A 27,237-nucleotide genomic window follows, 5' to 3' on the forward strand; every position below is an offset into this window, starting at 1 on the left:
AGGAGATGTGTTTGCTGGAGGTGAAAATAGGGTCGAGCGTGTGTCCGGCTGTGTGAGTGGGGGTGTTAACAAGTTGTTTGAGTCCGAGATTGGCCATGTTGTCCAGGAGGGTGGTGGTGTTGTTGTCGAGAATGTTGTCAAGGTGGTAGTTGAGGTCTCCTAGAAGAATGTAGTTCTCTGAGGCGAGGGCGTGCGGGGTGATGAAGTCAGTGATGATGTCGCTGAATTGAGATCGGGAGCCTGGGGGTCTGTAAATGAGGGTTCCTCTAAGTGTGGTCCTGGGGTCGGTGTGGATCTGAAAGTGGAGGTGTTCGGCGGATGCAAGATTGTCGTCAGAGCAGGTTGTAATTTTGATGGTGTTTCTATGGACGATGGCGATGCCTCCTCCAGTTTGATCGGTGCGGTCTTTCCGAATGATCTTGTAAGAGTCCGGTATGGCTATGGCGATGTCAGGGGCAGAGGATGCATTCATCCATGTTTCAGTGAGGAAAGCGATGTCAGGTGACGCGGTGTCCATTAGGTCCCAGAGTTCGGTTGCATGTCTGTGGACCGAGCGGGTGTTCAGTAGGATGCATTTTAAGTCGTTGGGTTCGGAGCTGAGTGTGAAGGAAGTGTGTTTGGTGAGGGTCCTGAAGCAGTTGAACTTACAGGAGAGGCAAGAGAATGGGCCGTGGGTACGTCCTGGGGTTGTTGCGCAGCAAAGTGGGGTGCGTCCGGGGTTGAGGGCGAGGAGAGTAGCGGCATCATAAGTTACTCTGGGGGGTTGGGAGCGGCATAGAGCAGGGGGACGGGCGCTGGGTGCGGTCCAGGCGCGGACGGGCGTAGACGGGCTTACCTTTGGCGCACCTTCGGCGCGAATGGGGCGCGACCGCTGCGCGAAAATGAATCTGTCATATATGGATAGTGGGAAGGGGGAGGGGCGAGGGCGGCTCAGCTGGGAGGCGGGGCGGGCTCAAGAGGACGCACACCGCTCAAAACAACAACATAAACAAAATGGCAGCAGAGGGGAGGGCAGAGCAGAGCGCCGGGGGTTATCGCGCTTGAAAAGTAAAAGTATTTGTGGCAAGTTCAGCGGAAGCAAAGCGAAGCAGCGACCAGGGCAGTACAGTGCAAATAGTCTTCAGGCGGAATTAATTTAAAAGCAGCACAAGTTAAAACGCTGCACAACGCTACCGTTACAAATAATCTTCAGGCGGAATTAATATAAAAGCAGAGCAAGTGAAAAACGCAGCACAACGATACCGTTGCAGGTAATCTTCAAACGGAATTATTTTAAAAGCAGCACAAGTGAAAACGCAGCACAACGATACCAGGTCTCGGCAGTGAGACTGGGGAGCGACCACTCAGCACAGCAGCGATGAGGGGACATTGATCCACATTCTGTCCATCATTGTTGTGTTTGCAGGTACCGCTCTAAGTGTACTGGGGATGCTCAGACGTGAGTCCCAGGCACTCCACACCACTGGAATCAAGCTAGCCGGGCTGATGAGAGGTGTTACCTCGAAACCGGGCCGGTCCTCGGATGCTTGTTTCCGTTCTGGGAAGGACATGGCTTTTGTAGTTCGGACTGGACTGTTCCCATGGGGCACAGGGTCAGTGCTGATTTGCATATCGCCATTGTCTAACCCAGGGTGGTGTGGAGTGGAAAAACGATGGATTTGGGCCCAGATCTTTGGACTGGGGTGAATGTGTGACATTGATCCACATTCTGTCCATCATTGTTGTGTTTGCAGGTACCGCTCTAAGTGTACTGGGGATGCTCAGACGTGAGTCCCAGGCACTCCACACCACTGGAATCAAGCTAGCCGGGCTGATGAGAGGTGTTACCTCGAAACCGGGCCGGTCCTCGGATGCTTGTTTCCGTTCTGGGAAGGACATGGCTTTTGTAGTTCGGACTGGACTGTTCCCATGGGGCACAGGGTCAGTGCTGATTTGCATATCGCCATTGTCTAACCCAGGGTGGTGTGGAGTGGAAAAACGATGGATTTGGGCCCAGATCTTTGGACTGGGGTGAATGTGTGACATTGATCCACATTCTGTCCATCATTGTTGTGTTTGCAGGTACCGCTGAAGTATTGCACATCTTCCTTCCATATGAGTCCATCTGTTTACTATCCTTCTCAGGGGGGACAGAGGAGGACGTAGAAGCTGAGTGGGACTTTATGGCTGCAGCCACAATAACAGAGTCCGCTGGTGGGTCAGCCCTGAGAAACAAGGGGTCCTCTGCTGGAGCCATGTATTTTTTGGCAATTCTGGATGGAACGGAACCCACCGTCGCAGGGGTGAGGAAGGTGGCCATAGCCGGTTCCAAAAATCCTGGCACCAGTGGTAGCAGCGGTCTAGGAGCTGTACGGTGATGTAAGGTATCAAAGATGACGGACGTGGGAACCACCGGGGTATGCAAAGTGATGTTGAGTTTCTTTGCACCCCGACCCAGAACATCTGTGAAAGTCGAGAGGTCATCGATGGGCGACACCCGTGATGGAGGAGTTGAAGAGAAGGTTGGGGAGTAGTCCCGGACCGAAGATCTTGTAGAGGAAGACCATGTGGGTGATCTTGTGCACCTTCTCTTATGGGGTCTGTCGTGATGATGGCCGTGTCGACCCCTGGACTTAGTAGAGGGTGATCTTGGTCTGGAAGGCGAATCTTGATCTCCTAGGGGGAGACTTCGAGGGTCCACCCGGAGTGCTTCTCCGAGCGGTGGCCCTGGATGGCGAATATGTCCGGGAGTAATCCGAACCCGGACTACTGGGGCCACCTGACCCCCGCACCTTGCGGACGGCAAGGCGACAGACAGTGGGCCCTCTCCTCTGCAGGTCTGGGGGATACCTCGGGTGATATCTCCACAATATGCAGTCCTGGAGACGATGACCGGTCTCCAGATGACGATCTGGACCTTGGAACCGACTGCCGTCGGGACTCCTCTGTGATTCCTGTAATTTTTTCTCTCTACGTCGAGTGCCTCGACGGCGATGAGGTCTGAGTCACCATCGGTGTTGAATGAGGTCTCGATGGTGGTCTGGACGTCGATCGCCTATGGCGATGAGGTGACCCCGACCTTCGGCATCGATTTGGAGATCTCAACGTTGATCTGCCATGGCGTCGAGTCAACGGCGATTTTCAATGCCGTTGTGTTGACGCTGATCTTCTTTACGTCGAGTGGTGGGACCTCGACGACCCTCTCGACTACGGCAAGCCCACTGGTGGCGAGATGTTTGCAGTTGCGACGGCAAGCCCACTGGTGGAGAGATGTTTGCAGTTGCGACTCTCGACGCTGACCCCCTCGAGGGCGGCGGAGAGTGTCTCGACGACGACGGATGCCTCAACGTCGACAGAGACTTAGGTCTCTCAGCACCCACAGCCTTCGAGCCCGAAGTGTGGTGCCTTGACGCCGGCTTAGTTGCATGGGGCGGAGACTCTCAACGTCAAGATTGTTTCCCTGAAGAGTATCTGGGCCTCTTCGACGCGATTTCGACGTCAACGGTGAATCTCTTGTTTCCTTCATCTTTCTGGGATCAGGAGAGGTGGAATGTCGCCGCTTTTTATGTTGTTTGCTGGAAGATGGTGGTCTGGGGCCTCCATGGCCACCACCCTGATGACTCTTGTCCTTTTCCAGCAGTGCCTGGAGTTTTATGCGTTCCCTGTCGCGCAGGGTCCGCCTGGAGAACCTCTGGCAATGGTGGCACTGGTCAGGATTGTGTGAGGATGGAAGACACACAATACACACCGAGTGTGGATCTGCCAGTGACCTCTTCTTGTCACAGGAAGGACATTTCCTGAATAAGGCTGGCATTCTCACGGGAAAAAATGTATGGAAGTCCACAAAAACCAGCAGAAGAAGCCTTTAGAATACAGAAAACTTTGAATTTTCTGAAACAATGTCTTCAAAATCAGTTTCATTCACAAAAACTGAAGAGCTCAAGCTCCAGGATCCTCTCAGAAGGAGCTGGAAAAAAGAACTGACTCAACTGCCACCTGTGGTGCATCATGGGAGCATGGGGTCTCCTGCAGGTCTTAAAGGCACGGTACCCCTACTCTAACGCCTTAAAGGCACAGTGTCCATTTTTCTTTGTTTTTTTATACTCTACTGCAGCCTACTGGCAAATATCTGCAACTACAGGTTTTCTCTATGGCAATAAAGCATTGTTGTGTGACAAATGTTTACTGCTCTCTTTCTTCCTTAGGGGTTGGGATAGTATAGGTGCTACAATGCAAACCTACGTAATATATATATATATATATATATATATATATATATATATATATATAGTTGTTTTATTCAACAGTGCCCTCTGTACACCTAGAAAAGATCTATTGGCACAGGAAAAAACTATATCTGAGAAAAAACTATATCTGAGAATAAATCCCCGATATATCATCAATCAAACGTAATGACTCTGAAATTGGTTACATGAAAAGTGTGAGATAATAATGGTTGGCAATTTTGTACTGATTTTGACACTGTCCATCACAGGAATATATATATGAATGTCTTGTTTAATGTCTATTTAGTGTTTGCCTTATTTACTAATCCAGATTTGGTTTCTTCTTCAAACCTTATTATTAAAATGATTTTCAGGTTTTCCTTTTGGAGACTAAAATATGTATTTTACATTGCGATTAGGTAAAAGTGAGATATTAGCTCCAATAGGGTAGGATATTTGAGGCACAGTGATATATATGCCATACCTGTCTTATTCTAAAACTTCAGCACAAGCTCACAGTATGGGGGTGTACTTGTGTGAATACTATAAAGAAATCAGATAAATGTCTCCTTGAACGACAATTTTAACTGGGCTCAGTAAAATAGTGTAAGGATCTATGTCTGAAGTATAATCAGCAGTAATTAACAAGGAATTTTAAATTGCACTAAGCACTTTTTTGTACTATTATGGTTTTGCACAAACAGAATATGTCACAATATCCAGTATTCTGATAGGCTTTTTGGTGGGATATATGGCACTTTTGAATATAAAAAAAACATTAAAATGAATTGACCGGGAGGGGCTGTTATTTATATCATGGATTGATGTATATGTATTTTTTAAATCTAGTATAATGGATACTTAGTGGTGAAATGGTTTTATAAACGATATAGGGTTTATTTGACTTTCTCTACTTGTAAATATATGAATTGTTTATGATACTGTGCTCTTGTTAAGTGTATTTAGCAATGGGAAGATCTCTTGAACTATACGATATCATGCACAAAGCATTCAATCATTTTGATGTGTTTTTTTAATATCCATTGTGTATATATACAACAGTGTTTTAACCATATAGAGGTCGTATATAGGTGTTACTTGAATGTATTAGTTTAACGACCAGTCTACAGGAAAGTGTATTACACATTTATTATTGCTTTATAAGCTCACTCTCTAAAGTATTGTATCATCATAGTGGGATTAATCAACTATGTGAGAGTTCTTCTTATTGTTTACATGAAATTTGAGATATTTTGCACAAAGTGTCTAACCATCGATTTGATGATTATTAATATCCATTATGCAAATGCATTATTGCAATTTGGTGACTTTCTTACTAAATGCAACTTTATTATACAGTAAATGTCCCGCTAACAAGCCCACTCTCTAGGTCTATGATATGATATATTATCCAATAAAAATTGAGCACTGTCACTTTAAATGTTTCACCCTCACTCACTAACGCTGTCATGTGAGCAAGGCACAGGGGTCCTGAAACGTTATGGAACCGACAAGCGAATAAATAATCGAACACCGTAAAATTTGGTCCGTGCTTTGTGTTCTGCGCCTACTGGGAGTGAGTGGTGACGCGCAGGAGACTCTGGTCTTAAAATATATATATATATATATATATATATATATATATATATATATATATATATATATATATATATATATATATATATATATATATATGCTGCTGGCTCGCTGTTACAATGATGAAATAAATCGAACTAATCTGCAAAAAAAGCGTGTGGTGTAATTTGGGAGACCCGAGAGTGCATGAAGAAACAACTCCCCGAACGGAGAAAAAGGAACATATATATATATATATACACATACACATACACATATATATATATATATATATTCTAAATGCTCCGGGATCCCGCACATGGGCGGGGATTATTCATAGATTATGACTATTGATGAGTATCCCCTGGATGAGAAACAGGCTTAAACTCAGAAAATGCATGCAGCAGAAATGGGACAAGTTTCTTGATGGCTGAAGAGCAGAAGCTGCGGGCAGTTAGGTTGGTTATTAACGATGAATGTTAAACTACAAGAAATATATAGATCAGATTAAAATACCATTAAAAAAGGCAAGAAACAATTCAATTATTAGTGTGTGTTCTATAAATGATCAATATTTATGAAGGGTAACAGTTTACATTTATGTTAGTGAAAGGCACTATTGCAATGCACGGTCTATGCAACAAAACTGGAACAGATTGGGACTGCCAATTCTGGGTGTGCTTGATGTTTTAATGCAAATACAACGTTGGTTAACAGCTTTAGAAAAGACATGAAGCAGGACAATCCTCGCTAGAACTGGAATTTAATGCTAGTATGCGAAAGTAAAATGGTGATTTGAGAAAAAGCGAGCAGTAAAGCTTAACAAGTCATTTATGAATTCATTCTTGTGGCTTGATAAATAAAATTCCATTCCATATGTAACTACTATTCTGAACTATTTACCTTTATACGAGAAAAAGAATGAGGAATTACAACTAAAACACTGTGCATAGCAATCATCATGGTACATAGCAAACACGGATGACGAAAACATTATAAATAGCTTTAGAAGTGAAGAGGTTGATGAATGGGTCATAAGATATAACGCAGACATTTAAACAAATTATTTACATATTGACAGCAATAACTTGTGGGGTGAAGGGGCTCACCAGCAGGGCAGAACTTTGATGTGAAAGAAATGAGCCTTAAGAACAGTTTAGAGTGCAGAGAGGAAGGGTAAGGCTCGTATTTCAAGGACGTCTAGATGACTAGAAAAGGTAGGATGCTCAAGGAAGGTGGACAATTATCAAACTCTTCGGCAGAGCCAAAGAGTTTGAGCACAGAATGCAAGTGCAAGCATGTGGTGAGATGAAGGTCAAACATTGCTGTTTACTTCACGGGTATGAAAACGCTTATATTGGTCTTTAGTCTGACAGCCATCTAAAAAGTTGTTTTGTGGTAGTAAGTGAGTTGAATTAGAGGTAAACTGAAGCAGACACATTTCTTTAAAGTGAGGACTATTGTGAGGAGTGGAGGCCTAGGAAAGAATGCCCACTACAAGAGAGGAGATGACAACAATAATGTCCTGATATTGTGGAGTTGATCATTGTTAGAAGTAAATGAAGACGACCGCATTCTAAAGTTCAACAGCATATGCAGGGTTTAAAGCAGAATAGGGTTGGAAATAACAAGGTACACTAAACAGAGTGGACACAGCGGGTGGGGAAGAAAAGGCGGGGAAGAAGATGATTTTTCAGCATGTGCAATTGACTTGAGGGTTAAAGGTCATCAAAGGATGGGCAACTGTTAGACTGTCAAGAGATTTTAGATCGGGGTAAGCCTCGAAAATGATGTCTGTGCTTTTGGCACAGAGGTGGCTGTCAAGTCAAAAGAGCAAGGGCTTGTGAAACAAACCTTTACATTGCTGCTGCTGGTGCACTGCTATTGGGCACCCACCCATAGTACCTTTCCCTTACAAACTCAGAGGGAACACATACACCCATTCTCTGCTCTTTTGCCTGGCTGGGGGCAGTGCCCTAGGACTAGGTGGGTAATGATACTGGTATGTTTCATTCATTAAAGCCCAATAGGGCCATTCCTTTTCGTTATAGGACTTTAAATAACACACGTAAAGCACAAAATGTGTTCTGGATAGAAGGGGAAAATTGTAAACACCCACTCCGTGTCTGAGAGGCGGCTTTGGAAAGAGGAACGTGTCACTCCAGTCCACCTCAAACGATTCTTACCCGGAAACTGGCAGACTGGGTTCCCTTTGCCATTCTTCTGTAACGTGAGACTCAGCAGGTTGTGCAAACCTACCATGGACTGAAGTAAATGGTTCAGATTACTGATGCAGTTACTGTGAAGATAAACGTGGTTCACTTTATGGGCGTTTCCATGAAGAGGCATAAACCCTGAAGAAGGAAAGAAATAAAGGCGGGAATGACCGTCAGACATTTTATTGCTCACTGTAATTAATTCTGTTTGACCGTCTGCGCAACAAACATTACTATTTTTTTTCATGAAAGTATCATGCACTGTTGCGGGGGGGAAAAGCCTTATAAGTAAACATCGCAGCACTATGGAAGACACCCAACTCAAAAGTCAGCTTAGCGTGTTTAATGAATACATATTGTAACAAATGAACTACACGGCAATGCAACAACTGCTACTCGGCAATAGGAGGCCAGATTCTCGGTCATATGTCAAAGAGGCTTTTTATGGAGGTGCCAAAAGTGGACTAGGTTCCAAAGTTACACCAAGGAAAATCGTTGCATAAGAAAAGTTACTTACTTGTAATCCTAGTTCATAATTTTGAGTATCTGCTTTCAATGTATAGACAGTAATGATATCCCAGCGCATGTGTCTGTCTTTTTATATGTAAGCCAATTATAAAGAAGTCATAAAATATTACTGTGCAAGCCAACGCCTGTTAGAGTGGTCACACAATCTGTAGCTCTAGTGAGGAACTGTTAGCTGGCTGCAGCAGCGACCACTGCTGTCCACGAGAAAAAAGGTCCCTGCTCTAATTGCAAAACAAACAAGCATTTGCAATGCAATCGGTCTCGCCTTTGGGATCTCATATGTATTTAGCGATGGAGCACATTAGCCTGGGTGCTCAAACATCTACTGTTCGCAAAAGTGAAGAGAAAGTAAGCACCAAACTGCGTGACGCGCCAAGTATGGAAACACATGGAGAGAAATATTGCCTTTCAGCATGAAATGGTATAGTACAAAGCTCTGTTTTTCATATAAAATCAGAGCCATCGGTGGTCATATCACTGAAAATACAAGATTTGAAAATTATTGTCTACGGGTGCTCGTGGAAGACTATTTCTATGGACTGGAATCTAGCGAATGCTAAAGTGACTCTGGTATTTTACTGACACCTGCTGATCGTTTTCTATCAAGAAACTTAAATAGAGGTAGTTGCCAGAAGAAGAAAAAAAAAAAGAGTCCCTCAGCAGAAACCAGTTCTGGTATTTTACGGACCTCTACTGGTCATTTTCTATCAAAACAGTTATATAGCGGCAGTTGAACAGAAAAGTCCCTAAGCGGAAGCAGACAAGTCCTAGGGTTGATCTCCAGAGCCCACAAATTACATACACATGTAAGTATATACTAAAGTTTATAAAGGAGGTCTTGAATGCTCGACCTAAAAAGGTGGCCAGCCAAAGCAATCCCTTCCCGCCAAGTTTGCCATAGCTCAATTTTGCTATGCAGAGCCTGACAACGGCATGTCAGGCACCTTCCCACCCCTGCTGAACAGTTGTCCGCTCTCTTCCTCGAAGCAGGATCTAAGCAGTCTGACCCAACAATCTTGTTGAAGGTTGCAGAGTCTAGCAAAGGTAATTGGTGGCAAATACTCCAATCGCAGTGCACAAGAAGGTTTTGGTGCGCACTGTTGCGGACACACTAGATTCTGGTGGAAAAATCTTGACACTTGCTGTTCTGCCTCATTTTTGCACTAAAATTGCAGACAGTAGTTTTGTATTCTAACAGTTTAGACTGAGGCTGTTTTTGGGCACTTTGTTCTCGTGCTTATTCTACTACGATCTATCCAGCCTTGGTCCTCGGCACAAGGTGCTGGCAGGAAGTTAAGGAAAAGATGGTGTCTCATACAGGAAAAAATTACAGAAAGGGTACAAAAGAGACAGGGCTCGCCCAATTATCTAATTGTTAGTCTGTGGAGATTGGGCGGATAGCCATCCCAGAGAATAATGGGCTAGGAAAGAGCGGTGGGAAACTTCTCAACTCTAAAGTGGCTTCTCTCCTCCGCACTCAAAATTCTGACCCATTACAAAGGATCCCTGGAACGTCCTGGAGGAGGTGTTAAGTAAAAATCTACAGTCTAGGCTGGTCTAGGCTCTTCCCAGCTTCCTTCATAGGTACCATTTGGAAGTAGCAAATACAACAAGCATTTGCAATGCAACAGGTCTCGCATTAGGAAAGTTTGAGCTATTGGTATTGTAAATGTCACATTTTTAGGTCTCGTCCTTTTCCATTGCGAAGCAATGGGAAATGGGGGAGAATTATAGTGCTTGATCGGCTAGTGAAACCACTGGCGTTTCTTCACAGTGCATGTGAGGTCACGTGGCCACAAAGCGGGTCATGTGACCACACAAGCACGAGCATCTCCCTAATCCGCCTGCCCCCACCAGGCTTGCATTGCCGCCCCCTCACCAGGCCGCACATCTGCCTGCCACACTTCTCCTCCCCTTGCACGCATTCCGCTGCCCCTCCTTTCTCCCCCCGCCAGAAGCCTCGCAAAATCACCCCTCCTTTCTCCCCCTGCCCTGCTGCTCCCTTGATCTTGGCTTTCCTTTCTCTCCCGACACGGCGTGCGCCTTTATTTATTTATTATGGTGCCGCAATCACTTTGGGCTCGCCAGTATCTGTGTTGTCTTTAGCTCCTCCCTTCCCTCCTCATGCCGTTTGTTTGGATTGTGTTTATGTGCGTATCACAGTTTCAGCGTGTAGTTCCATGCTACTGTTCATAGCTTCGAACACCGCCCGCATCTCACTTTTCATTCAACCGGTGTCCGTGTTGCCTTTAGCCCCTCCCTCCCCTCCTCATGTCGTTTATTTAGATTGTCTTTTATTGTACCCCATTTAAGACATTTGATCGCCTCTATATATGCTAAATATTTCTGCTCAACTTAAAACACTGTTTACAAAATATTAAAAGGGCGTAAATGCAGCACGCTGCCTACAATGGCTTCCGCCCACTGCCTGCAAGCTCTTTCAATTTACATGCATGTGAGGTCACGTGGCCACAAAGCGGGTCAGGTGACCACACAAGCACAAGCATCTCCCTAATCCGCCTGCCCCCACCAGGCTCGCATTCCCGCCCCCTCACCAGGCCGCACATCTGCCTGCCACACTTCTCCTCCCCTCGCACGCATTCCGCTGCCCCTCCTTTCTCCCCCCGCCAGAAGCCTCGCAAAATCACCCCTCCTTTCTCCCCCTGCCCTGCTGCTCCCTTGATCCATTTTGGCTCTCTTTAGGGCTCGCCTGCTGATGCGCTTCAGGCCCCTTCGCTGCTAACCTCGCCATTGGTATGCACAGCGCACTCTCTCCCCCCTCCCTCCTCCTCACAGCGCTACACGAAGGTTGGCACCCCGGCTTGTTTTCTTCTGTTGCATCTGTGGATTCACTATCGTGGTCTTTCATTCTCTTCTATCCCTTCGTAGGTGACAGCAAAGACTGTTTATTATATATTCGAAATTCGCAGTGTATACTTGCACAAGTGTTCATGTCGGTATACACATTTTATCTGACTACAAGCTCGTTTCATTACGTTGCGTCCAGTTTAACTAGTGATATATCAAAAGGTGAGTGACTATATTATAGGAACTTATGAGCAATGACTTCTCAGCGCTACCTTTGGGAAAATAAAGTGAAAACTCCCTTGTTGGAGTTTGCCATCCCATGCAGGTTAAGGGAGTGAAAATATTAGATTATATAAGAAATATAAGAAACTACATTGCATAATGCCTGCCCTGCCATGAGGCGCTTGAACAAAAAGCACATTAACTGACAGATTCAGCCACTCCTAAAACTTCAGATGAGGTTTGACCATGTCTGGAGCTCTGCAAGACCCTTTGCAAATCCATCAGTTCTTATGGATAACTTTAAATGATGCTGCCTAGGTGAAAGGGTTTGAAAAAGTAGTTTATTTTACTATCTTTTTAAAGCTAACTCATGTTCTACGTTGTTATGCAATTTATATAACACTGCAAATGATTTGACCTTAGTGTAGAAGAGGTATCAACTATATTTCACATTGCATGCATGTGTTAATAATAGGATAGGAATACATGCAGTGCGCACAGTAGCATCGTTGATAGCACACAATAGCTCCGTTCACCCTGTCAAACTTTAAAGGGCGCTGTCATCCTCCTGGTGTGTCCTGGGCTTAGAGAGCTTCAAATGAATAAACAAACATACTCGGAATAGCAAGTGGACAATGCATCTAGGGCGCGTGAACCTCGGGTCTGGATTTGATTGAGTAAACCGGGTTAAAGTGTGAGCTGCTCTAGCCTGAAAATGATGCAATACGAATGTTACCATTGTTACAACGTATTTGTATCAGAGCACACACTGACCTGCAACTTTAATTAGAAATGGGAACAATGATGAATTGATAGATGTATTGAAACACACAAGTGGCATGAGGCAAGGGTAGCTTCTCCGTTTATCAATATAAATAATCTTGACATCTATATGGATTTTGGCCACAAAGGATAAAAACCTAACATTGCCCATGTACATGGAAGAAGCCATTTTCCCCAAAGTGTCTGCACCATTTTCTAGCCACTGCTTATTAGTCATTTGTTACAGGAGTTCAGAAGCTAATCTCACAGAATCCCTCCCACTCGCTTGAAAGCTTGAAGGCAATCTGCTTCCCCGCCCCCATTGGTGTTTCTGGCTTTTCTCACTCGCTAATGCGTTTTTTTCCCCTCCCACCCATCCTTTGATCTGCCTGTTGCCTCTCCGTCCTTCAAAGCCCCTCTCTGTCGACACAGTGGCATTGACAACACAGCAGATGGCAGCATAAAACTTATTCCTGGCCCACTGCTCTGTAATTACTGAAATGAAGGCCTTTGCTGTAACAATCCAATATCCATGCACACAGACATTGCATGTCGTCGGATAGGCCTACCGACCAGGCCAAAGTTAGATTATACACACATCCACTTTAATAATAAATAGATGCAGGGTCCGCACATCATTGTGAAGACGTGCATTAGGTCATCTGAATCAAAAATATACAAACATTCAAACATACAGGCTTTTATTTCTTCGCTTCGTGGTCCAACTTGCCGCTGGGTCTGAGATGCAGGAACTCCTCTTTTGCGCATGCGTCGGGTGGCCTTCTCATTAACCGTGTGACACATACCTACAGCCTCAAAATAGATTGGATGGATGTCTGGCTGTCGTGCTTTCTATCAGACACCCCACTGTATCTGTCTGCAGAGGCCGCCTGACATGATGATCCCGGCAAGCTGACTGCGACATCCATGCAGGGTCCGAGGCTCACTTGATCAGGATGTGGCTCAACAGCTAGAGCGGACGACTTTGAAGATGGGGAACCGGGTTCGATCCCGGCGGGAGACTCAAACATCTTCTGATTCTGGACAAATCACTTATTTTCCCCGTGCCTAAAAATTAATGTGTCTGTCTGTAATGTAACTGGTGCTCACCTAAAGCGCTCTGATACCTACGGGTTGAGTTTACGCGTGGAGGGCTTCTACATAATATTTGTCTCTAACAGCCCTTCCGATGCCAACCACTGGGGGTAAACGGCACTGTCTGCACAAGCCTCTCCGGCAGCCTCAGCCTGATGATGTCACTCACGAGGCCATCCTACATCATTAATGTCTGTCATTAATTCATACGTGTAGCATGTACCATTAAGCCTCTCAACCAAGCATGAATGCACTATTGATTGCATGCACCAGCTGTATCTGGAAGGGGCGGATCTTCATGTTTAGGTCTCGTATAGAGCCGCGCATGCATTAAAACTTATTAGAGACCACATTTTAGATGTGTTGTAGATCAAAAAGTTTTTACTTACAGGACTATAAGTAAGAAATTTGCGTGTTTATGCACCGCTGGCAGCATTTCAAAACACATAAATAAAAGGCATTGTCATTTACAGTGGCAATAGCTCAAACTCTCACAAATGCGAGACCTATTGCATTGCAAATGCTTGTTTATTTATGTTTTGTTTTTGAGAATAATGAAATTAATAGCTTTGTCATTTACAATGCCAATAGTTATAACGTTCGCAAATGTGACACATATAGCATTTGTAATGCAATATGTGTTGTATTTACGTGACTTACATGTATTGATATTACAAATAACAATGGCTTTTAATTTTTTTTCAATAATTAATACTTAAATAAAAGTTATTTTAATTTATAATGGCAATAGCTTAAAGTTTTGTAAATAACTTTTGTGAAGATTATGTTCAGTGTATTTTGTTGTGACGAAAAGGTGAGGGTGTGTGAGCGTGAGAGGGTGTGGGGGTGTGAGGGTGTGGGAGTGTGAGGGTGGGAGTGTGAGGGTGTGAGGGTGTGTGAGTGTGAGGGTGTGTGAGGGTGTGTGAGTGTGAGGGTGAAGGTCCGAAGTAAATGGTGGCAGGGCAGACATAAGACAGAGAGAAGAGACTGCGTGGTGACTGCGTTGGTCAGTTTCAGAATCAGGAGGGGCAGAGTGGGGTGAGGGAGGGTGAGAGGGTGTGAGGGTGAGGGTGAGGGGGTGTGATGGGGTGTGAGGGGGTGTGATGGGGTGTGAGGGTGTGTGAGGGTGTGTGAGGGTGTGTGAGGGTGTGTGAGGGTGTGTGAGGGTGGGTGAGGGTGGGTGAGGGGGAGTGAGGGTGGGTGAGGGGGAGTGAGGGTGGGTGAAGGGGAGGGGGAGTGAGGGTGAGGGAGAGTGAGGGTGTGTCAGGGTGAGGGGGTGTGAGGTTGAGGGGTGTGAGGGGGTGTGAGTGTGTGAGGGGGAGGGGGAGGGATTGTGAGGGTGAGGGTGTGGGTGTGGGGGTGTGAGGGTGAGGGGTGTGAGGGAGGGTGAGGGTGGCGGGGGTGAGGGTGGCAGGGGTGAGGGGGTGTGAGGGTGGCAGGGGTGAGGGTGTGTGAGGGGGTGTGTGAGGGGGTGTGTGAGGGGGTGTGTGAGGGTGGTTGAGGGGGTGTGTGAGGGTGGTTGAGGGGGTGTGAGGGGGTAGGTGAGGGTGAGGGGGTGTGAGGGGGTGTGAGGATGAGGGGATGGGAGGGTGAGGATGTGTGAGGGGGTGTGAGGGTGAGGGGACATGAGGGTGAGGAGGTGTGAGGGTGAGGGGGGGTGAGGGTGAGAAGATGTGTGAGGTGACAAGGTGTGTGAGGGTGAAAGGGTGTGTGAGGGTGAGGGTGTGGTGGTGTGAGGGTGAGGGTGTGGTGGTGTGAGGGTGAGGGTGTGGTGGTGTGAGGGTGAGGGTGTGGTGGTGTGAGGGTGAGGGTGTGGTGGTGTGAGGGTGAGGTGGTGTGAGGGTGAGGTGGTGTGAGGGTGAGGTGGTGTGAGGGTGAGGTGGTGTGAGGGTGAGGGGGTGTGAGGGTGAGGGGGTGTGATGGTGAGAGGGTGTGTGAGGGTGAGAGTGTGAGGGTGTGTGCGGGGGTGTGAGGTTGAGGGTGAGAGGGTGTGAGGGTGTGGGTGTGAGGGGGTCTGAGGTTGTGTGTGAGCGTGTGAGGGGGTGTGGGGGTGAGGGGGTGTGGGGGTGAGGGGGGTGAGGGTGAGGGGGTGTGAGGGTGAGGGGGTGTGAGGGTGAGAGGGTGAGGGGGTGAGGGGGTGTGGGGGTGAGGGGGTGTGGGGGTGAGGGGGTGTGGGGGTGAGGGGGTGTGTGAGGGCGTGAGGATGGGTGAGAGGATGTGAGGGTGAAAGGGTGTGTGAGGGTGAAAGGATGTGTGAGGGTGAAAGGGTGTGTGAGGGTGAAAGGGTGTGTGAGGGTGAAAGGGTGTGTGAGGGTGAAAGGGTGGGTGAGGGTGAAAGGGTGGGTGAGAGGGTGGGTGAGAGGGTGGGTAGAGGGTGAGTGAGGGTGAGTGAGGGTGAGGGCGGGTGAGGGGGTGTGAGGGGATGTGAGGGTGCGGGGATGTGAGGGTGCGGGGATGTGAGGGTGCGGGGATGTGAGGGTGCGGGGATGTGAGGGTGCGGGGATGTGAGGGTGCGGGGATGTGAGGGTGCGGGGATGTGAGGGTGCGGGGATGTGAGGGTGCGGGGATGTGAGGGTGCGGGGATGTGAGGGTGCGGGGATGTAAGGGTGCGGGGATGTAAGGGTGCGGGGATGTGAGGGTGCGGGGATGTGAGGGTGCGGGGATGTGAGGGTGCGGGGATGTGAGGGTGAGGGGATGTGAGGCAGAGGGGATGTGAGGGTGAGGGGATGTGAGGGTGAGGGGATGTGAGGGTGAGGGGATGTGAGGGTGAGGGGATGTGAGGGTGAGGGGATGTGAGGGTGAGGGGATGTGAGGGTGAGGGGATGTGAGGGTGAGGGGATGTGAGGGTGAGGGGATGTGAGGGTGAGGGGATGTGAGGGCGACGAGATGTGAGGGGGTTAGAGGGTGAGAGGGTGTTTGAGGGTTAGAGGGGGTGAGAGGGTTTTTGAGGGTGTGTGAGGGTGAGGGTGGGTGAGGGTGTGTGAGGGTGAGGGGGTGTGAGTGTGAGGGGGTGTGAGGGAGCGTGAGGGGATGTGAGGGTGAGGGGATGTGAGGGTAAGGGGATGTGAGGGTAAGGGGATGTGAGGGTAAGGGGATGTGAGGGTAAGGGGATGTGAGGGTAAGGGGATGTGAGGGTAAGGGGATGTGAGGGTGCGGGGATGTGAGGGTGCGGGGATGTGAGGGTGCGGGGATGTGAGGGTGCGGGGATGTGAGGGTGCGGGGATGTAAGGGTGCGGGGATGTGAGGGTGCGGGGATGTGAGGGTGCGGGGATGTGAGGGTGAGGTGATGTGAGGCAGAGGGAATGTGAGGTGATGTGAGGCAGAGGGAATGTGAGGGTGAGGGGATGTGAGGGTGAGGGGATGTGAGGGTGAGGGGATGTGAGGGTGAGGGGATGTGAGGGTGACGAGATGTGAGGGGGTTAGAGGGTGAGAGGGTGTTTGAGGGTTAGAGGGGGTGAGAGGGTTTTGAGGGTGTGTGAGGGTGAGGGTGTGTGAGGGTGAGGGGGTGTGAGGGTGAGGGGGTGTGAGGGTGAGGGGGTGAGGGGGTGTGAGGGTGAGGGGGTGTGAGGGTGAGGGGTGAGGGTTGTGAGGGTGAGGGTGTGTGAGGGTGAGGGTGTGTGAGAGTGAGGTGATGTGAGGCAGAGGGAATGTGAGGGTGAGGGGATGTGAGGGTGAGGGGATGTGAGGGTGAGGGGATGTGAGGGTGAGGGGATGTGAGGGTGAGGGGATGTGAGGGTGAGGGGATGTGAGGGTGAGGGGATGTGAGGGTGAGGGGATGTGAGGGTGAGGGGATGTGAGGGTGAGGGGATGTGAGGGTGAGGGGATGTGAGGGTGAGGGGATGTGAGGGTGAGGGGATGTGAGGGTGACGAGATGTGAGGGTGACGAGATGTGAGGGGGTGAGAGGGTGTTTGAGGGTTAGAGGGGGTGAGAGGGTTTTTGAGGGTGTGTGAGGGTGAGGGTGTGTGAGGGTGAGGGGGTGTGAGGGTGAGGGGGTGTGAGGGTGAGGGGGTGTGAGGGTGAGGGGGTGTGAGGGTGAGGGGGTGTGAGGGTGAGGGGTGAGGGGGTGTGAGGGTGAGGGTGTGTGAGGGTGAGGGTGTGTGAGAGTGAGGGGGTGTGAGGGTGAGGGGGTGTGAGGGTGAGGGTGTGTGAGGGTGAGGGGGTGTGAGGTGAGGGGGTGTGAGGGTGAGGGGGTGTGAGAGTGAGTGGGTGTGAGGGTAAGGAGGTGGGTGAGGGGGTGTGAGGGGGGTCGGGGTGTGTGGGTGAGGGTGAGAGGGTTGTGAGGGTGTGTGAGGGTGTGTGAGCGTGAGAGGGTGTGAAGGTGTGGGAGTGTGAGGGTGGGAGTGTGAGGGTGTGAGAGTGTGAGGAGGTGTGAGGGTGAAGGTCCGAAGTAAATGGTGGCAGGGCAGACATCATAAAACAGAGAGAAGAGACTGCGTGGTGACTGTGTTGGTCAGTTTCAGAATCAGGAGGGGCAGAGTCAGCCCAGTCTGCGAGGGATTAACGTGTCTAGAGGCAAAGCATAGCGGATGTAGCATTGCAGCTAGTAAGTCGAGTGTTTTCAAGCTGAGTGTCCCTAGAGAGATGGCAACACAGCAACAGCATTTGAGGAGCAAGGCTACTGTAAACAAGCACGGTAGGCTTTCACTTTCGTCCCAAAAAAAACCGAGAAATGTTCAGAAAACGCCGAACAAAACACGGCTTCCCCGCGAAATGGATGCAAAAAAAAAAAACAAGCTCTCGGCATTGCTGTTGGGGCGGCGGGGGCGGGGCGGGGGAGCGCATTCCTTTGAAGTCTGATGCCAAGGCTCAGACAAATGGTGGTGTGCGGTGTGCACGCGGAGGTGCGGGGGAGCGGCAGCCTTTGAAGTCTGATGCCGAGGCACAGACAAATGGTGGTGTGTGATATGGCCGGGGATGATGTGCACACGCATAGCTTACATGAACTGTACGCGATCCGCAGCTAGGTTGGCTTTTCTTTTCCGCGTACTATAATCTCGCCTATTTATCCCTGCGGGCTAGAATAGGCGAGACCTAAAAAGGATTCCAGTGACTAAGGCCACAGGCATCACATGGTCTCCATAAACACATCCTCTATACATTGAATAAGGTGCACACATACAACATCCAGGACCCACATAGATGGTTGAAGGACAGGCAGGAATTGTTTACAAATAGGTGGGACATGTCAGTAAGCTACACTCCTGGCCTCTGGAAAGTAAAAACATCTACAAATCGTATTACTGCCACCACTGTGAATTCTCTATTGTCTGCAGAGCTGATGGTATTCTTGTCAAGTAATTATCTATTATTTTTGCAATTGTTGCTCTAAGTGGAAAGGGTCTGTCCAAACATGGTCCCTTGCTCTCTACGCCATCAAATTCAAGGTAGCCTGAAACCCTGAAACCAGTCCCAGAATGCTGGTTTCTGGTCCAGGAGTGACTTGGCCTGGTAGTTCGGGCTGGACTGTTTCCATGGGGAGCAGGGTCAAGACAGATTTGCATATGGCAGGCTCTAAACTGGAATGGCATGGAATGCAAAAAACGATGGATTTCACCCAGATCTATGACTGTGGGTGAATATTTGATTGGTTCAGCATTCCGTCCATCATCTGTTCTTTTGGTACCTCCAGACTCCTAAACCCTGCTCTGGGTCTCAACCCATATCGCAAAAAAGTTTCAGCGCATATGCATCGTCATGTTGGCTGAGGTGTGGGGTCAAAGAGCTACTGCCTTCTCAGATGAATTTTACACAGTGAACATTTTCCCTTCCTAAAAGACAATATATCCTATTGCCTAATTCAACAAATTTGAACATTTTTGCCACATTCATACTTTTCCAAGTCTCCTTATCTATGGTGACACTCTCCTTGGTCAAGTTCTCTAACCCCACTTCAAACCAATGTTCCAGCAGTATAAAGTCAGCCACTAGACAAGCTAAAAGCTTAGAAAACAGTTAAAGCCAATATTGAGCACACTTTTCTAGGCATTATGTCAAACACAAGCAGTAACACGCAGAAGAGAGTTAAATAATAGGGAAGGGGCTTGCCCTTGACAATACAAGGTTCTGTGACCTGAAGCGATGCACCAAGTGTTCCATCATAATAAGTAGTGGACTACTGTCCATGCCCTGAGTGGATCAGTGGTTTGAATCCATAGTGTGACCAATTCTATCCTCAATTAATCAGAGTTACGGCTACTGAACGACTACTGACCACACTCTTGTAAAGTTCCACTGTGAAGTATAATCTAGAACCTTGCGTGGCTATCTCATGTGCATGTCGAATGCATGTGCAGTGAGTTTACATTACAAGTATGGTAGTAGACCTCAACATATTGTGCGTGTCTGAGTACCTAGGCCACTGGGATACATTTGGGTGGCCCTGGTTTAGCATGGCACAAGATGGAGGATAAGGACAGCTTCCACAAGACAATGAAAGTGTACTGCCTGCATTCCTGAGGCTTGGGGCGAATGTCAAGCCACCATAAGGTCTTTATTAGCAAAGGGCTGTTGAATAATTTTTCTTGAGCACCGCCATTTGGCTTTTGGTAAGGGTAAGGGCCGAGACTGCAGTTTCTGTTGTTCATTGTGAAGACGTTTCTTGGCAGGGCCTGCCCTTTTCTCTGCCTCCCATAATTGCTTTGGGGAGACTAATGACTTCCAGATGACGAGAACCCACAATTCATTGTGCCCATGTTCCAGGCACTCCTCCTGGGAGCCAGACCCATTACTATATGTTGTGAGAACCCTCACTTGGAACAAAGTCAGTGTCTAGAGAACATCCTGGAAATGACATTTGAAAGACAACAAACCCAAACTGGTTCTGAAACTTTATACATTAGATCTACAACTCCTATTTAAAGGATGTGTATAAAAGTAGGATTCAATTGACCCCACTTTGCTCCAGTTCCAGGTTCTTCTTGATCAAGGAAGGGAGGGCTCCACAGAGTACTCAAAGAATTGATTTACAAACAGGGTCTGACAGCACATTTCGTTAGGGGCAGTTAGACAGGGGACTAAAAGTGTTGGCAGAGGAGAGCACTGGAATGAACATTATTACAAGCTCTCCATACTGTAACCAAATACCAAAAACAGCAGCAAGAACAAAAGGGGAGGTAAAATGGCTAGTATACATACTGGGAAACATGTTAACCAATCTGGGTCTATCTCTTGTTTACAGGAGAATTGTTGCTTTCAGATAGCTTTTAGGTACACTGGAGCTTCCAGGTACACAGAACTGTGCTAGGCTATCTGTGGTCTCTTGTGGTCTAAAATAGTGAAGACATACCTGGAAGTGGGAAACTGAGATGGCTGGTGCCATGTGTTTTCCTTGGTGCCAGTCACAGAGGAAGTGTCAAACAGCACCTGGCCCAAATGTGCTGAGTGTGCTGGCTCAGAAGTCGTTGTTACAACTTCTAGCTCAGGCTTCTCCAACAAATAACTCGTGGGCTACTGGTAGCTCTCCAGCTGTCAGTAAGTTGCTCTTCTGTTTGCATCACAGCCTACTTAATTAGAACCTTCTGCTAAGTTAAATTAAAGCACTTATGCCCAAGTTGTGATTTCGGGACAAAACTGTGTATGTTTTCAGAACTCGTAAGCTGATGTTTGGAGAAAAATGGATGAATTTCAAAAAAATATTCAAAGCTAGTTGTTGTGTAATAAATCATGAGGGAGACTTATTACTAATATTGCAGCTGTAGCAGGAAGGTATTACCCATGCAGAGTGTTCCAAACTGACTCAGCCTATTTTACATTATCGCTGGCAACCTCCTCTGATGCACTGAGGTGATCGCTGCAGTAATCTTGCGTATAGTAACCAACAATATAATGTTGTCTGTGGTCACTAGTACACTACTAATAATATTAGTAGCTTGAGTTGATTTTCATTGACTATTAGTAGCTCTTATTAAACAAAAGGTTGAAGACCCCGTTCTAGCTCAAGCGCAGATCTCCCTTTCCTTCTGACAGGCTACTGGTGCAGCGGTGTGGAGCATGAGATAGAGCACTGTAGCACTACTTGTGGAATCATGTATCCTGTACAAGCACTGTGCTCACAAGAGGATGTTGCTATCACAGCTGTGGTGCGTGCTCTGGAAGCTCCTATGATGTATATATGGGCTTGCATATGTGAAGTGGAAGGTAATCTAACACAAATGCCCCTAATCAATGGGTTGGTGCTGGGCTCACCAATAATTTCACAAGTGTCTGACACACAATGTACGGTGTTGGCAGTGCACCAGGAATATTGTGTATTACGCTGCTTTTGTATCTTTCATGTGTGCTTTGCTTGTAGCACTTTTGTGATGCTCCACAGTGTGATGCTGGTACATCTAGGATACTGTGGTGTTTTTTGTGCGCTCCTCTGGAATGGTGTTCCGTTTGTGCATTTGTCACACTGTGCATTATGCTGTTAATATATCTAGAATGCTGCACCTTGTATCACAAGTGTACGTACGTAACTGAAATGCTGTGCAACCTCTACATCTGAAATGCTGTAAAGCATGATTGCTGTGCATCAAAAAAAGAGAGCTTATGTGGTGAGCTGTATGTGCAACTAAATCACACTGCATTATGTATGCAAATCTCAATAGCCTTCCAACTCCACTCATCGGAGCAATGCATCTGAAGCCGCAGCTTGTCCTGTCCCAGCACATACAGCAATCCTCTGCACTGTACCCTGCATACACTGTATTCATTCATTTTCGCCATACTTCTCCGTTTCTCTGGGGACTCACTTATGTGCAGACTGCACACCGGTGCTTCAATCTGCCTGTCCCCCAAGGGATGTAGATCTGCTGTGCTTGTTCTTAACGATGCCCTGCGTCTTCCTGCTGGCTGGAACCCTCCTCCTAAGTTATGTCCTTTCTTCCCAAGTTCCATGTACCCCAAGGCCACATTGTTATCATGGTCCGTGGAGGTTCTACGCAAGGGCAGCAGGTGCATTCTGATAGCCAGAATATGGTTCTGAATGCAGTCTCCAACAGGTCAATTGTGAGCTACCAGTAGCTCGCATGCTACTTATGAGTAGCTCGCACATGATAATTACTTGTCAGCTGGTTTAACAATATGCAGCTGCCCAAATGCTGGAACTTTAGAACAGTGCACCGCTTTCTGAGAATAAACTTCCACGTACTCAAAAGAAACCTCCGATCCTCCAACCTCGCACTGGCCGAAACCCTGCGTATCCACAGAGCCAGAGCAGGCGGAAGATCATTCTCTCACATTGCAGCCAAGACCTGGAACGAGCTACCGGCAGACATCAGACACGCCCCCTCCCTGAACACCTTCAGGACGACTCTCAAGACCTGGCTCTTCGGCTGAACAGAGCTGCGAACACCCCAAACCTCCCCCCCGCCCTCCTCAGCGCCTTCAGACCCTCACGGGTGAGTAGCGTGCTTACAATTCCCTGATTGATTGATTGATTGATTGAGGGATCTGGGAAGCTGAAATTGCAGGACCATGTAGCCCACACCCTTCTGAAAAATCATTTTCAGTTTTTATCTACTGTTTTATGGGTGCCACCAGTTTTCTGAGACCCTGTCTCTCGTGGCGTGCTCATGGGGGCACAATTGGTACAGGTTGCTTGCAACCTACATGTTGCGGGACTGTACAAGGAGTGGGGTGTTGCTGTTAAGCTTTTGTTTGTTTCTCTTGTTCTTTCTTCCTCCTCTTCTATCTCCTTTCCTCTTATGCTCTCACCCCACCTTTTTCTTTACCCTTCTTTTCTCTCTGCCATTCACTAATTGTTTTACTGCTTTTCTCTTTTTGCATAATTTTCTCCATCTCTTAACTGGCTTTTTCTGTGTCTTTCTTCCTTCCTCATTGATCTCTTCCTCTCTAGTCCTTCTTTCATGTATTTAGCTTATTTCGTCTTTTTCTTCCTCACATTTTTTTTCTTTCTTCCTATGCTTCCTTTCCTTTCCTACTGCCTGTCACTGCCAAGATATGGTTACTTGTAAATAGCTATGAAGTCGGCATGGGCCCTTCACAATGTATTGTTGGTACTGGTCCTTCATGCTCGAACTCTCAAAATGAGAGCAGTGCCATTTTATGTATTGCATGACAATAAGAAACACAGGCTACATTAGGCTCTCATCTGTCAGTGTGATTCGTAAACAAGGGACAAAACTGATCGTGTGGGACCCCAAAAATTAGCATTTGCTATAGAGCTCATGTGGAAATAAACCTGTATAGTCACTGGAGCAGGATTGGGACACTACGGGCTGTGTTTAGGTTAATTGGACTGTATGTACCCTTAACTAACACCCATATGTTGGGCAGTGGCTCAAGATGCCGTTCAGCGACCAGATGTAGCTCCCACTAGAGAAATTGAGGAAGATCTTTGGTATACTCTCAGTGCCCAGCTTAATAAACAAAATTGTATACAGTTCTCCCTGATGGGTATTTAGTATACCAATGTCATTACAAGACATTCAGTCCTAAGAGGAAAGCACTATTTAAGAGCTGTTATCCAACTATTCACTTGTTTAACAAAATACAGGACTTTATTAAACACAACATATTTCTACTCGATTAGAACCAACAGTCTTTTCTTTCCAGATTGGAACTACCTTTTGAGTGTCTCCCTTTATATGGATCAGGTTGCACTGCACCACAGCGGTCATGCTGTAATTACATTTTTCCACAGAGGGTGATCACAAATATTACCTTCATGAATAAAATTAATTAAGGTTATTTATATAGCGCGCAGCTACTCCAAGAGTGTCCCGGCGCTTAAGCAGCAGAGGCAGAAAGAGAGAATAGATCCTAGGCGGTGTCCCCGAAAACCTAACTATCAAAGCGGCATATTTTCAGCACTTTCTTAAAACTGATTTCCTTAATCTCAGATGTCTAGGCATGGTTCCACTGGTCCGCAGCCAGGACCATAAATGAAGAACCCCCTCTATGCTGCTTTTTAAAGTGGAGTACTGTTAACAGCCCAGCCTGACTGGAACGTAGCATTCTCCCAGGTCTGTAAGCCTTGATCCTTTCATTCAGATACGAAGGGCTCCTGTCGTAGAGTGCTTGGTGTGTCAAGGTTAACACTTTGAACATTACGCGCTGGCGCACTGGAAGCCATTGAAGCTTCCCGCAAAAAAAGCGATACAGGTGAGTGCTTAGGTAGCTTGTACAGTAAGCAGATCGCCAAATTTGGCCTACCTGTAGATGCTGGATTAAATATTCCGGGACGCCCAAGTACAAAACATTGACATAATCCAGCCGTGATAATATCCACGCCCAAGCCACTGTGATCTGTGATTTCTGAGGAATCGGGTGCAAACATTTCCTGAGCAGGTGAATAATCGAGAGACAGGATTTCACTACCTATGAGACCTGGGTCTTAATGGATAGGTTACATTTTCTGGTCGCTGTGTTTTCTCTCACAGTTTAACATAATTTTGAATATGAAATCTCTTTTCATGTCCTCTTATTTCCATCCTGAATTCTTTCACAGCTTCATTTTATACATTCCCGAGGCCAAGGAATAGGTCCTACCTTTCCTGCACAAACGTCACGCAGTCGTCACACTCAAGGAGAGACTTTGGACTGCATCAAGTAACAAGCACTGGCACGCCGGTCACTCGAGTTTTCGAATTATAAGGTTTTGTAGAATTAGAGACGGGGGAACTCTGGAACCACTGCACTTCACTGACAAACGTATGGCATTACTTAAGACATTTTAGTGTTCTGAAAGTCTCTAGTATTGTGTACCAGTTCAAAAACTTTCAAATACATACACACGAGGAGTCTGTATTTTCTGTGTTCTCACTGTTCAGACATTTTCCCAATTCCGTTCCTGGTACATGTAGGTACTTTGATGTTACATGTTAACAAAAACACATGCATTAATACCAGTGAAGTAAGGGCCTGACCACATGTGTTTGCTTTAAATTCGATTTCTAAGTTTAAGAGAAAGGTTTAAATCATCCAAGAATGATAATGTCACTCCTCGTTACACATTATTCAGCAGCAAGTGCTAAATAGCAGTACAAAGAAAACAGTTATTAACATCATCAGTTGCAGCAATAGTGCCATAATGCAGTACACTGAAGTGCACTTACTAGTACTTTGACAGCAGGAAAAAAAACAAAGGCTATTCTTTTCTGACCTGGGTGTTATTCGCAGCCATTTTGCATTTCTTCTGAGCGGCTAGCAGTGGCCTTTGTACAGAAAGCATGGCTGAACACCTCACAGGTAGTGTGAGGGCTCAAGGGAACGGTCCCAGCCGCTCATCATTGCTATGACCCTGAAGGCTGAATGGATAAAGAAGGAGAGAGCATGTGGTGTTAGGAACCGCAGAGCATCACAGGCGCAGTTCCCGTCACCATGTGTGTGAGGAGGGGGCGTAAGGGGGCGTGGTCTTCCTCCAGACCACTGCCGCACAAACGAGTTTCACAGCTTTATGGAGGGCTGGTATCCCAAGGGCCTGGACAGCCCTCTCGTAACCAGCTGCGCACTGCTGTAACTGCGTGCAGTGAAAGAATCCGCGAGGGTGGACCAACCCGAAATGTCTTGCACCTGGTAATAGATGGACTCTTTTGGCCAGAACATTCCTGCACCACCACACACAGAGAGCACAGCAATATCGAGAGATGCCCGGTTACTCACCGGTAATATTCATTAACCGTGAGCAGCTAGTCTGCTCTACAGAAACCTATTACCTAGCTGAGCTTTTGCACTTCCCCCAACATGGAGTCACCATCACGTGACAAAGGGGGAAGTGCAGTAGAGAAACTTCCTGAGAATACCAAAGAACCCAGAAAACGAAACAATCACCCCAAAAATAAATGCAAGACAGGGAGAGAGGGAAGGGCTCAGGAATGGGACGGGGAGACCAGGACTCGGAGTAAGGAACATTACCGGTGAATAACCGGGCATTACCTCCTCGTCCTGTCTTCCCGTCCCATTCCTTAACAGTGAGCCCATACCCAAGCATTGTAAGAAAAACAGACCATAAAGTACGAGGAAAAACAGGTCCATTTAATCAAAAGAAAACAGTACAAATCACAAACCATGTACCGCAGACAGGACATGAGTGCCAAAGGTAGCCAAGGCCACAATCCCCAACTGAAGACGATAATGTGAAACAAACTTATGGGGAGCAGCTCATGTGGCAGCATTACAAATGTCTCTCAAGGAGGCCCCTTTGAACATGGCCCAAGAGGAGGAAAAGCCTCTGGTCGACCTACACTGAACAGAAGAGGGGAGAGGACAGTGGGCAGAATCGTAGGCGGAAACCACAGCACCCTTGACCCAATGAGTCAAGGTGGACAAAGAAGGACGAAGACCCACTCCAGAGAGGCCATAGGTGACAAACGAGGAATCAACCTTACGGAAACTAGAGGTCTGTCTGTTCCAAGTAGATGCGGAGAGCTCTCAGCACATCTAACGAATGGAGGACCACCTCCTCAGGAGAGGCAGGATCCGGAAAAAAAAACGGGATAACAATATCCTCCTGACAATGGAAAGATGACAACACCTTAGGCAGAAAAAACGGACTAGGACGGAGAATGACCTTGTCAGCACAAACGCGCAAAAAGGTGGGAGAAGCCATCAAAGCCCCAATCTCACCAACCCGCCGCCCAAAAGTAACGGCCACCAGGAAAAGAACCTTAGCAGAAAGGACCATAAGGTCCACAGAGGCCAAGGGCTCGATAGGGGGGCCCATCAAGGCCTGGAGGACCAAGGGAAGATCCCAGGCAGGCACAGGAGAGCAAGAAACAGGATGCTGAATCAAAAAACTCTGCAGAAGGCGAGCCACCAACGAAGAGACAGAGGACACAGAGGAACCCCGAAATGCAAGAATGGCAGCCCACTGCACACGCAG

At 47.3% G+C, this 27,237-nt stretch overlaps 1 protein-coding gene across 6 annotated transcripts in view; it reads right to left on the reverse strand.

Moving 5' to 3' along the window:
* LRRCC1 (leucine rich repeat and coiled-coil centrosomal protein 1) overlaps nucleotides 1-27,237 on the reverse strand; it is a 481,085-nt gene that overhangs the window by 401,932 nt on the left and 51,916 nt on the right. For 5 of the 6 annotated variants that reach the window (XM_078687089.1, XM_078687090.1, XM_078687091.1 and 2 more), the window contains one exon: nucleotides 7,967-8,134. In XM_078687089.1, coding sequence (XP_078543215.1) covers nucleotides 7,967-8,134 — 168 coding nt within the window. Of the gene's footprint in view, nucleotides 1-7,966; nucleotides 8,135-27,237 lie in introns of those variants that run through there. The other variant, XM_078687092.1, reaches the window with a different exon arrangement.

This window comes from Lissotriton helveticus, chromosome 4_1 (genome assembly GCF_964261635.1).
Source record: "Lissotriton helveticus chromosome 4_1, aLisHel1.1, whole genome shotgun sequence".
NCBI classification, from domain to species: Eukaryota; Metazoa; Chordata; class Amphibia; order Caudata; family Salamandridae; genus Lissotriton; species Lissotriton helveticus.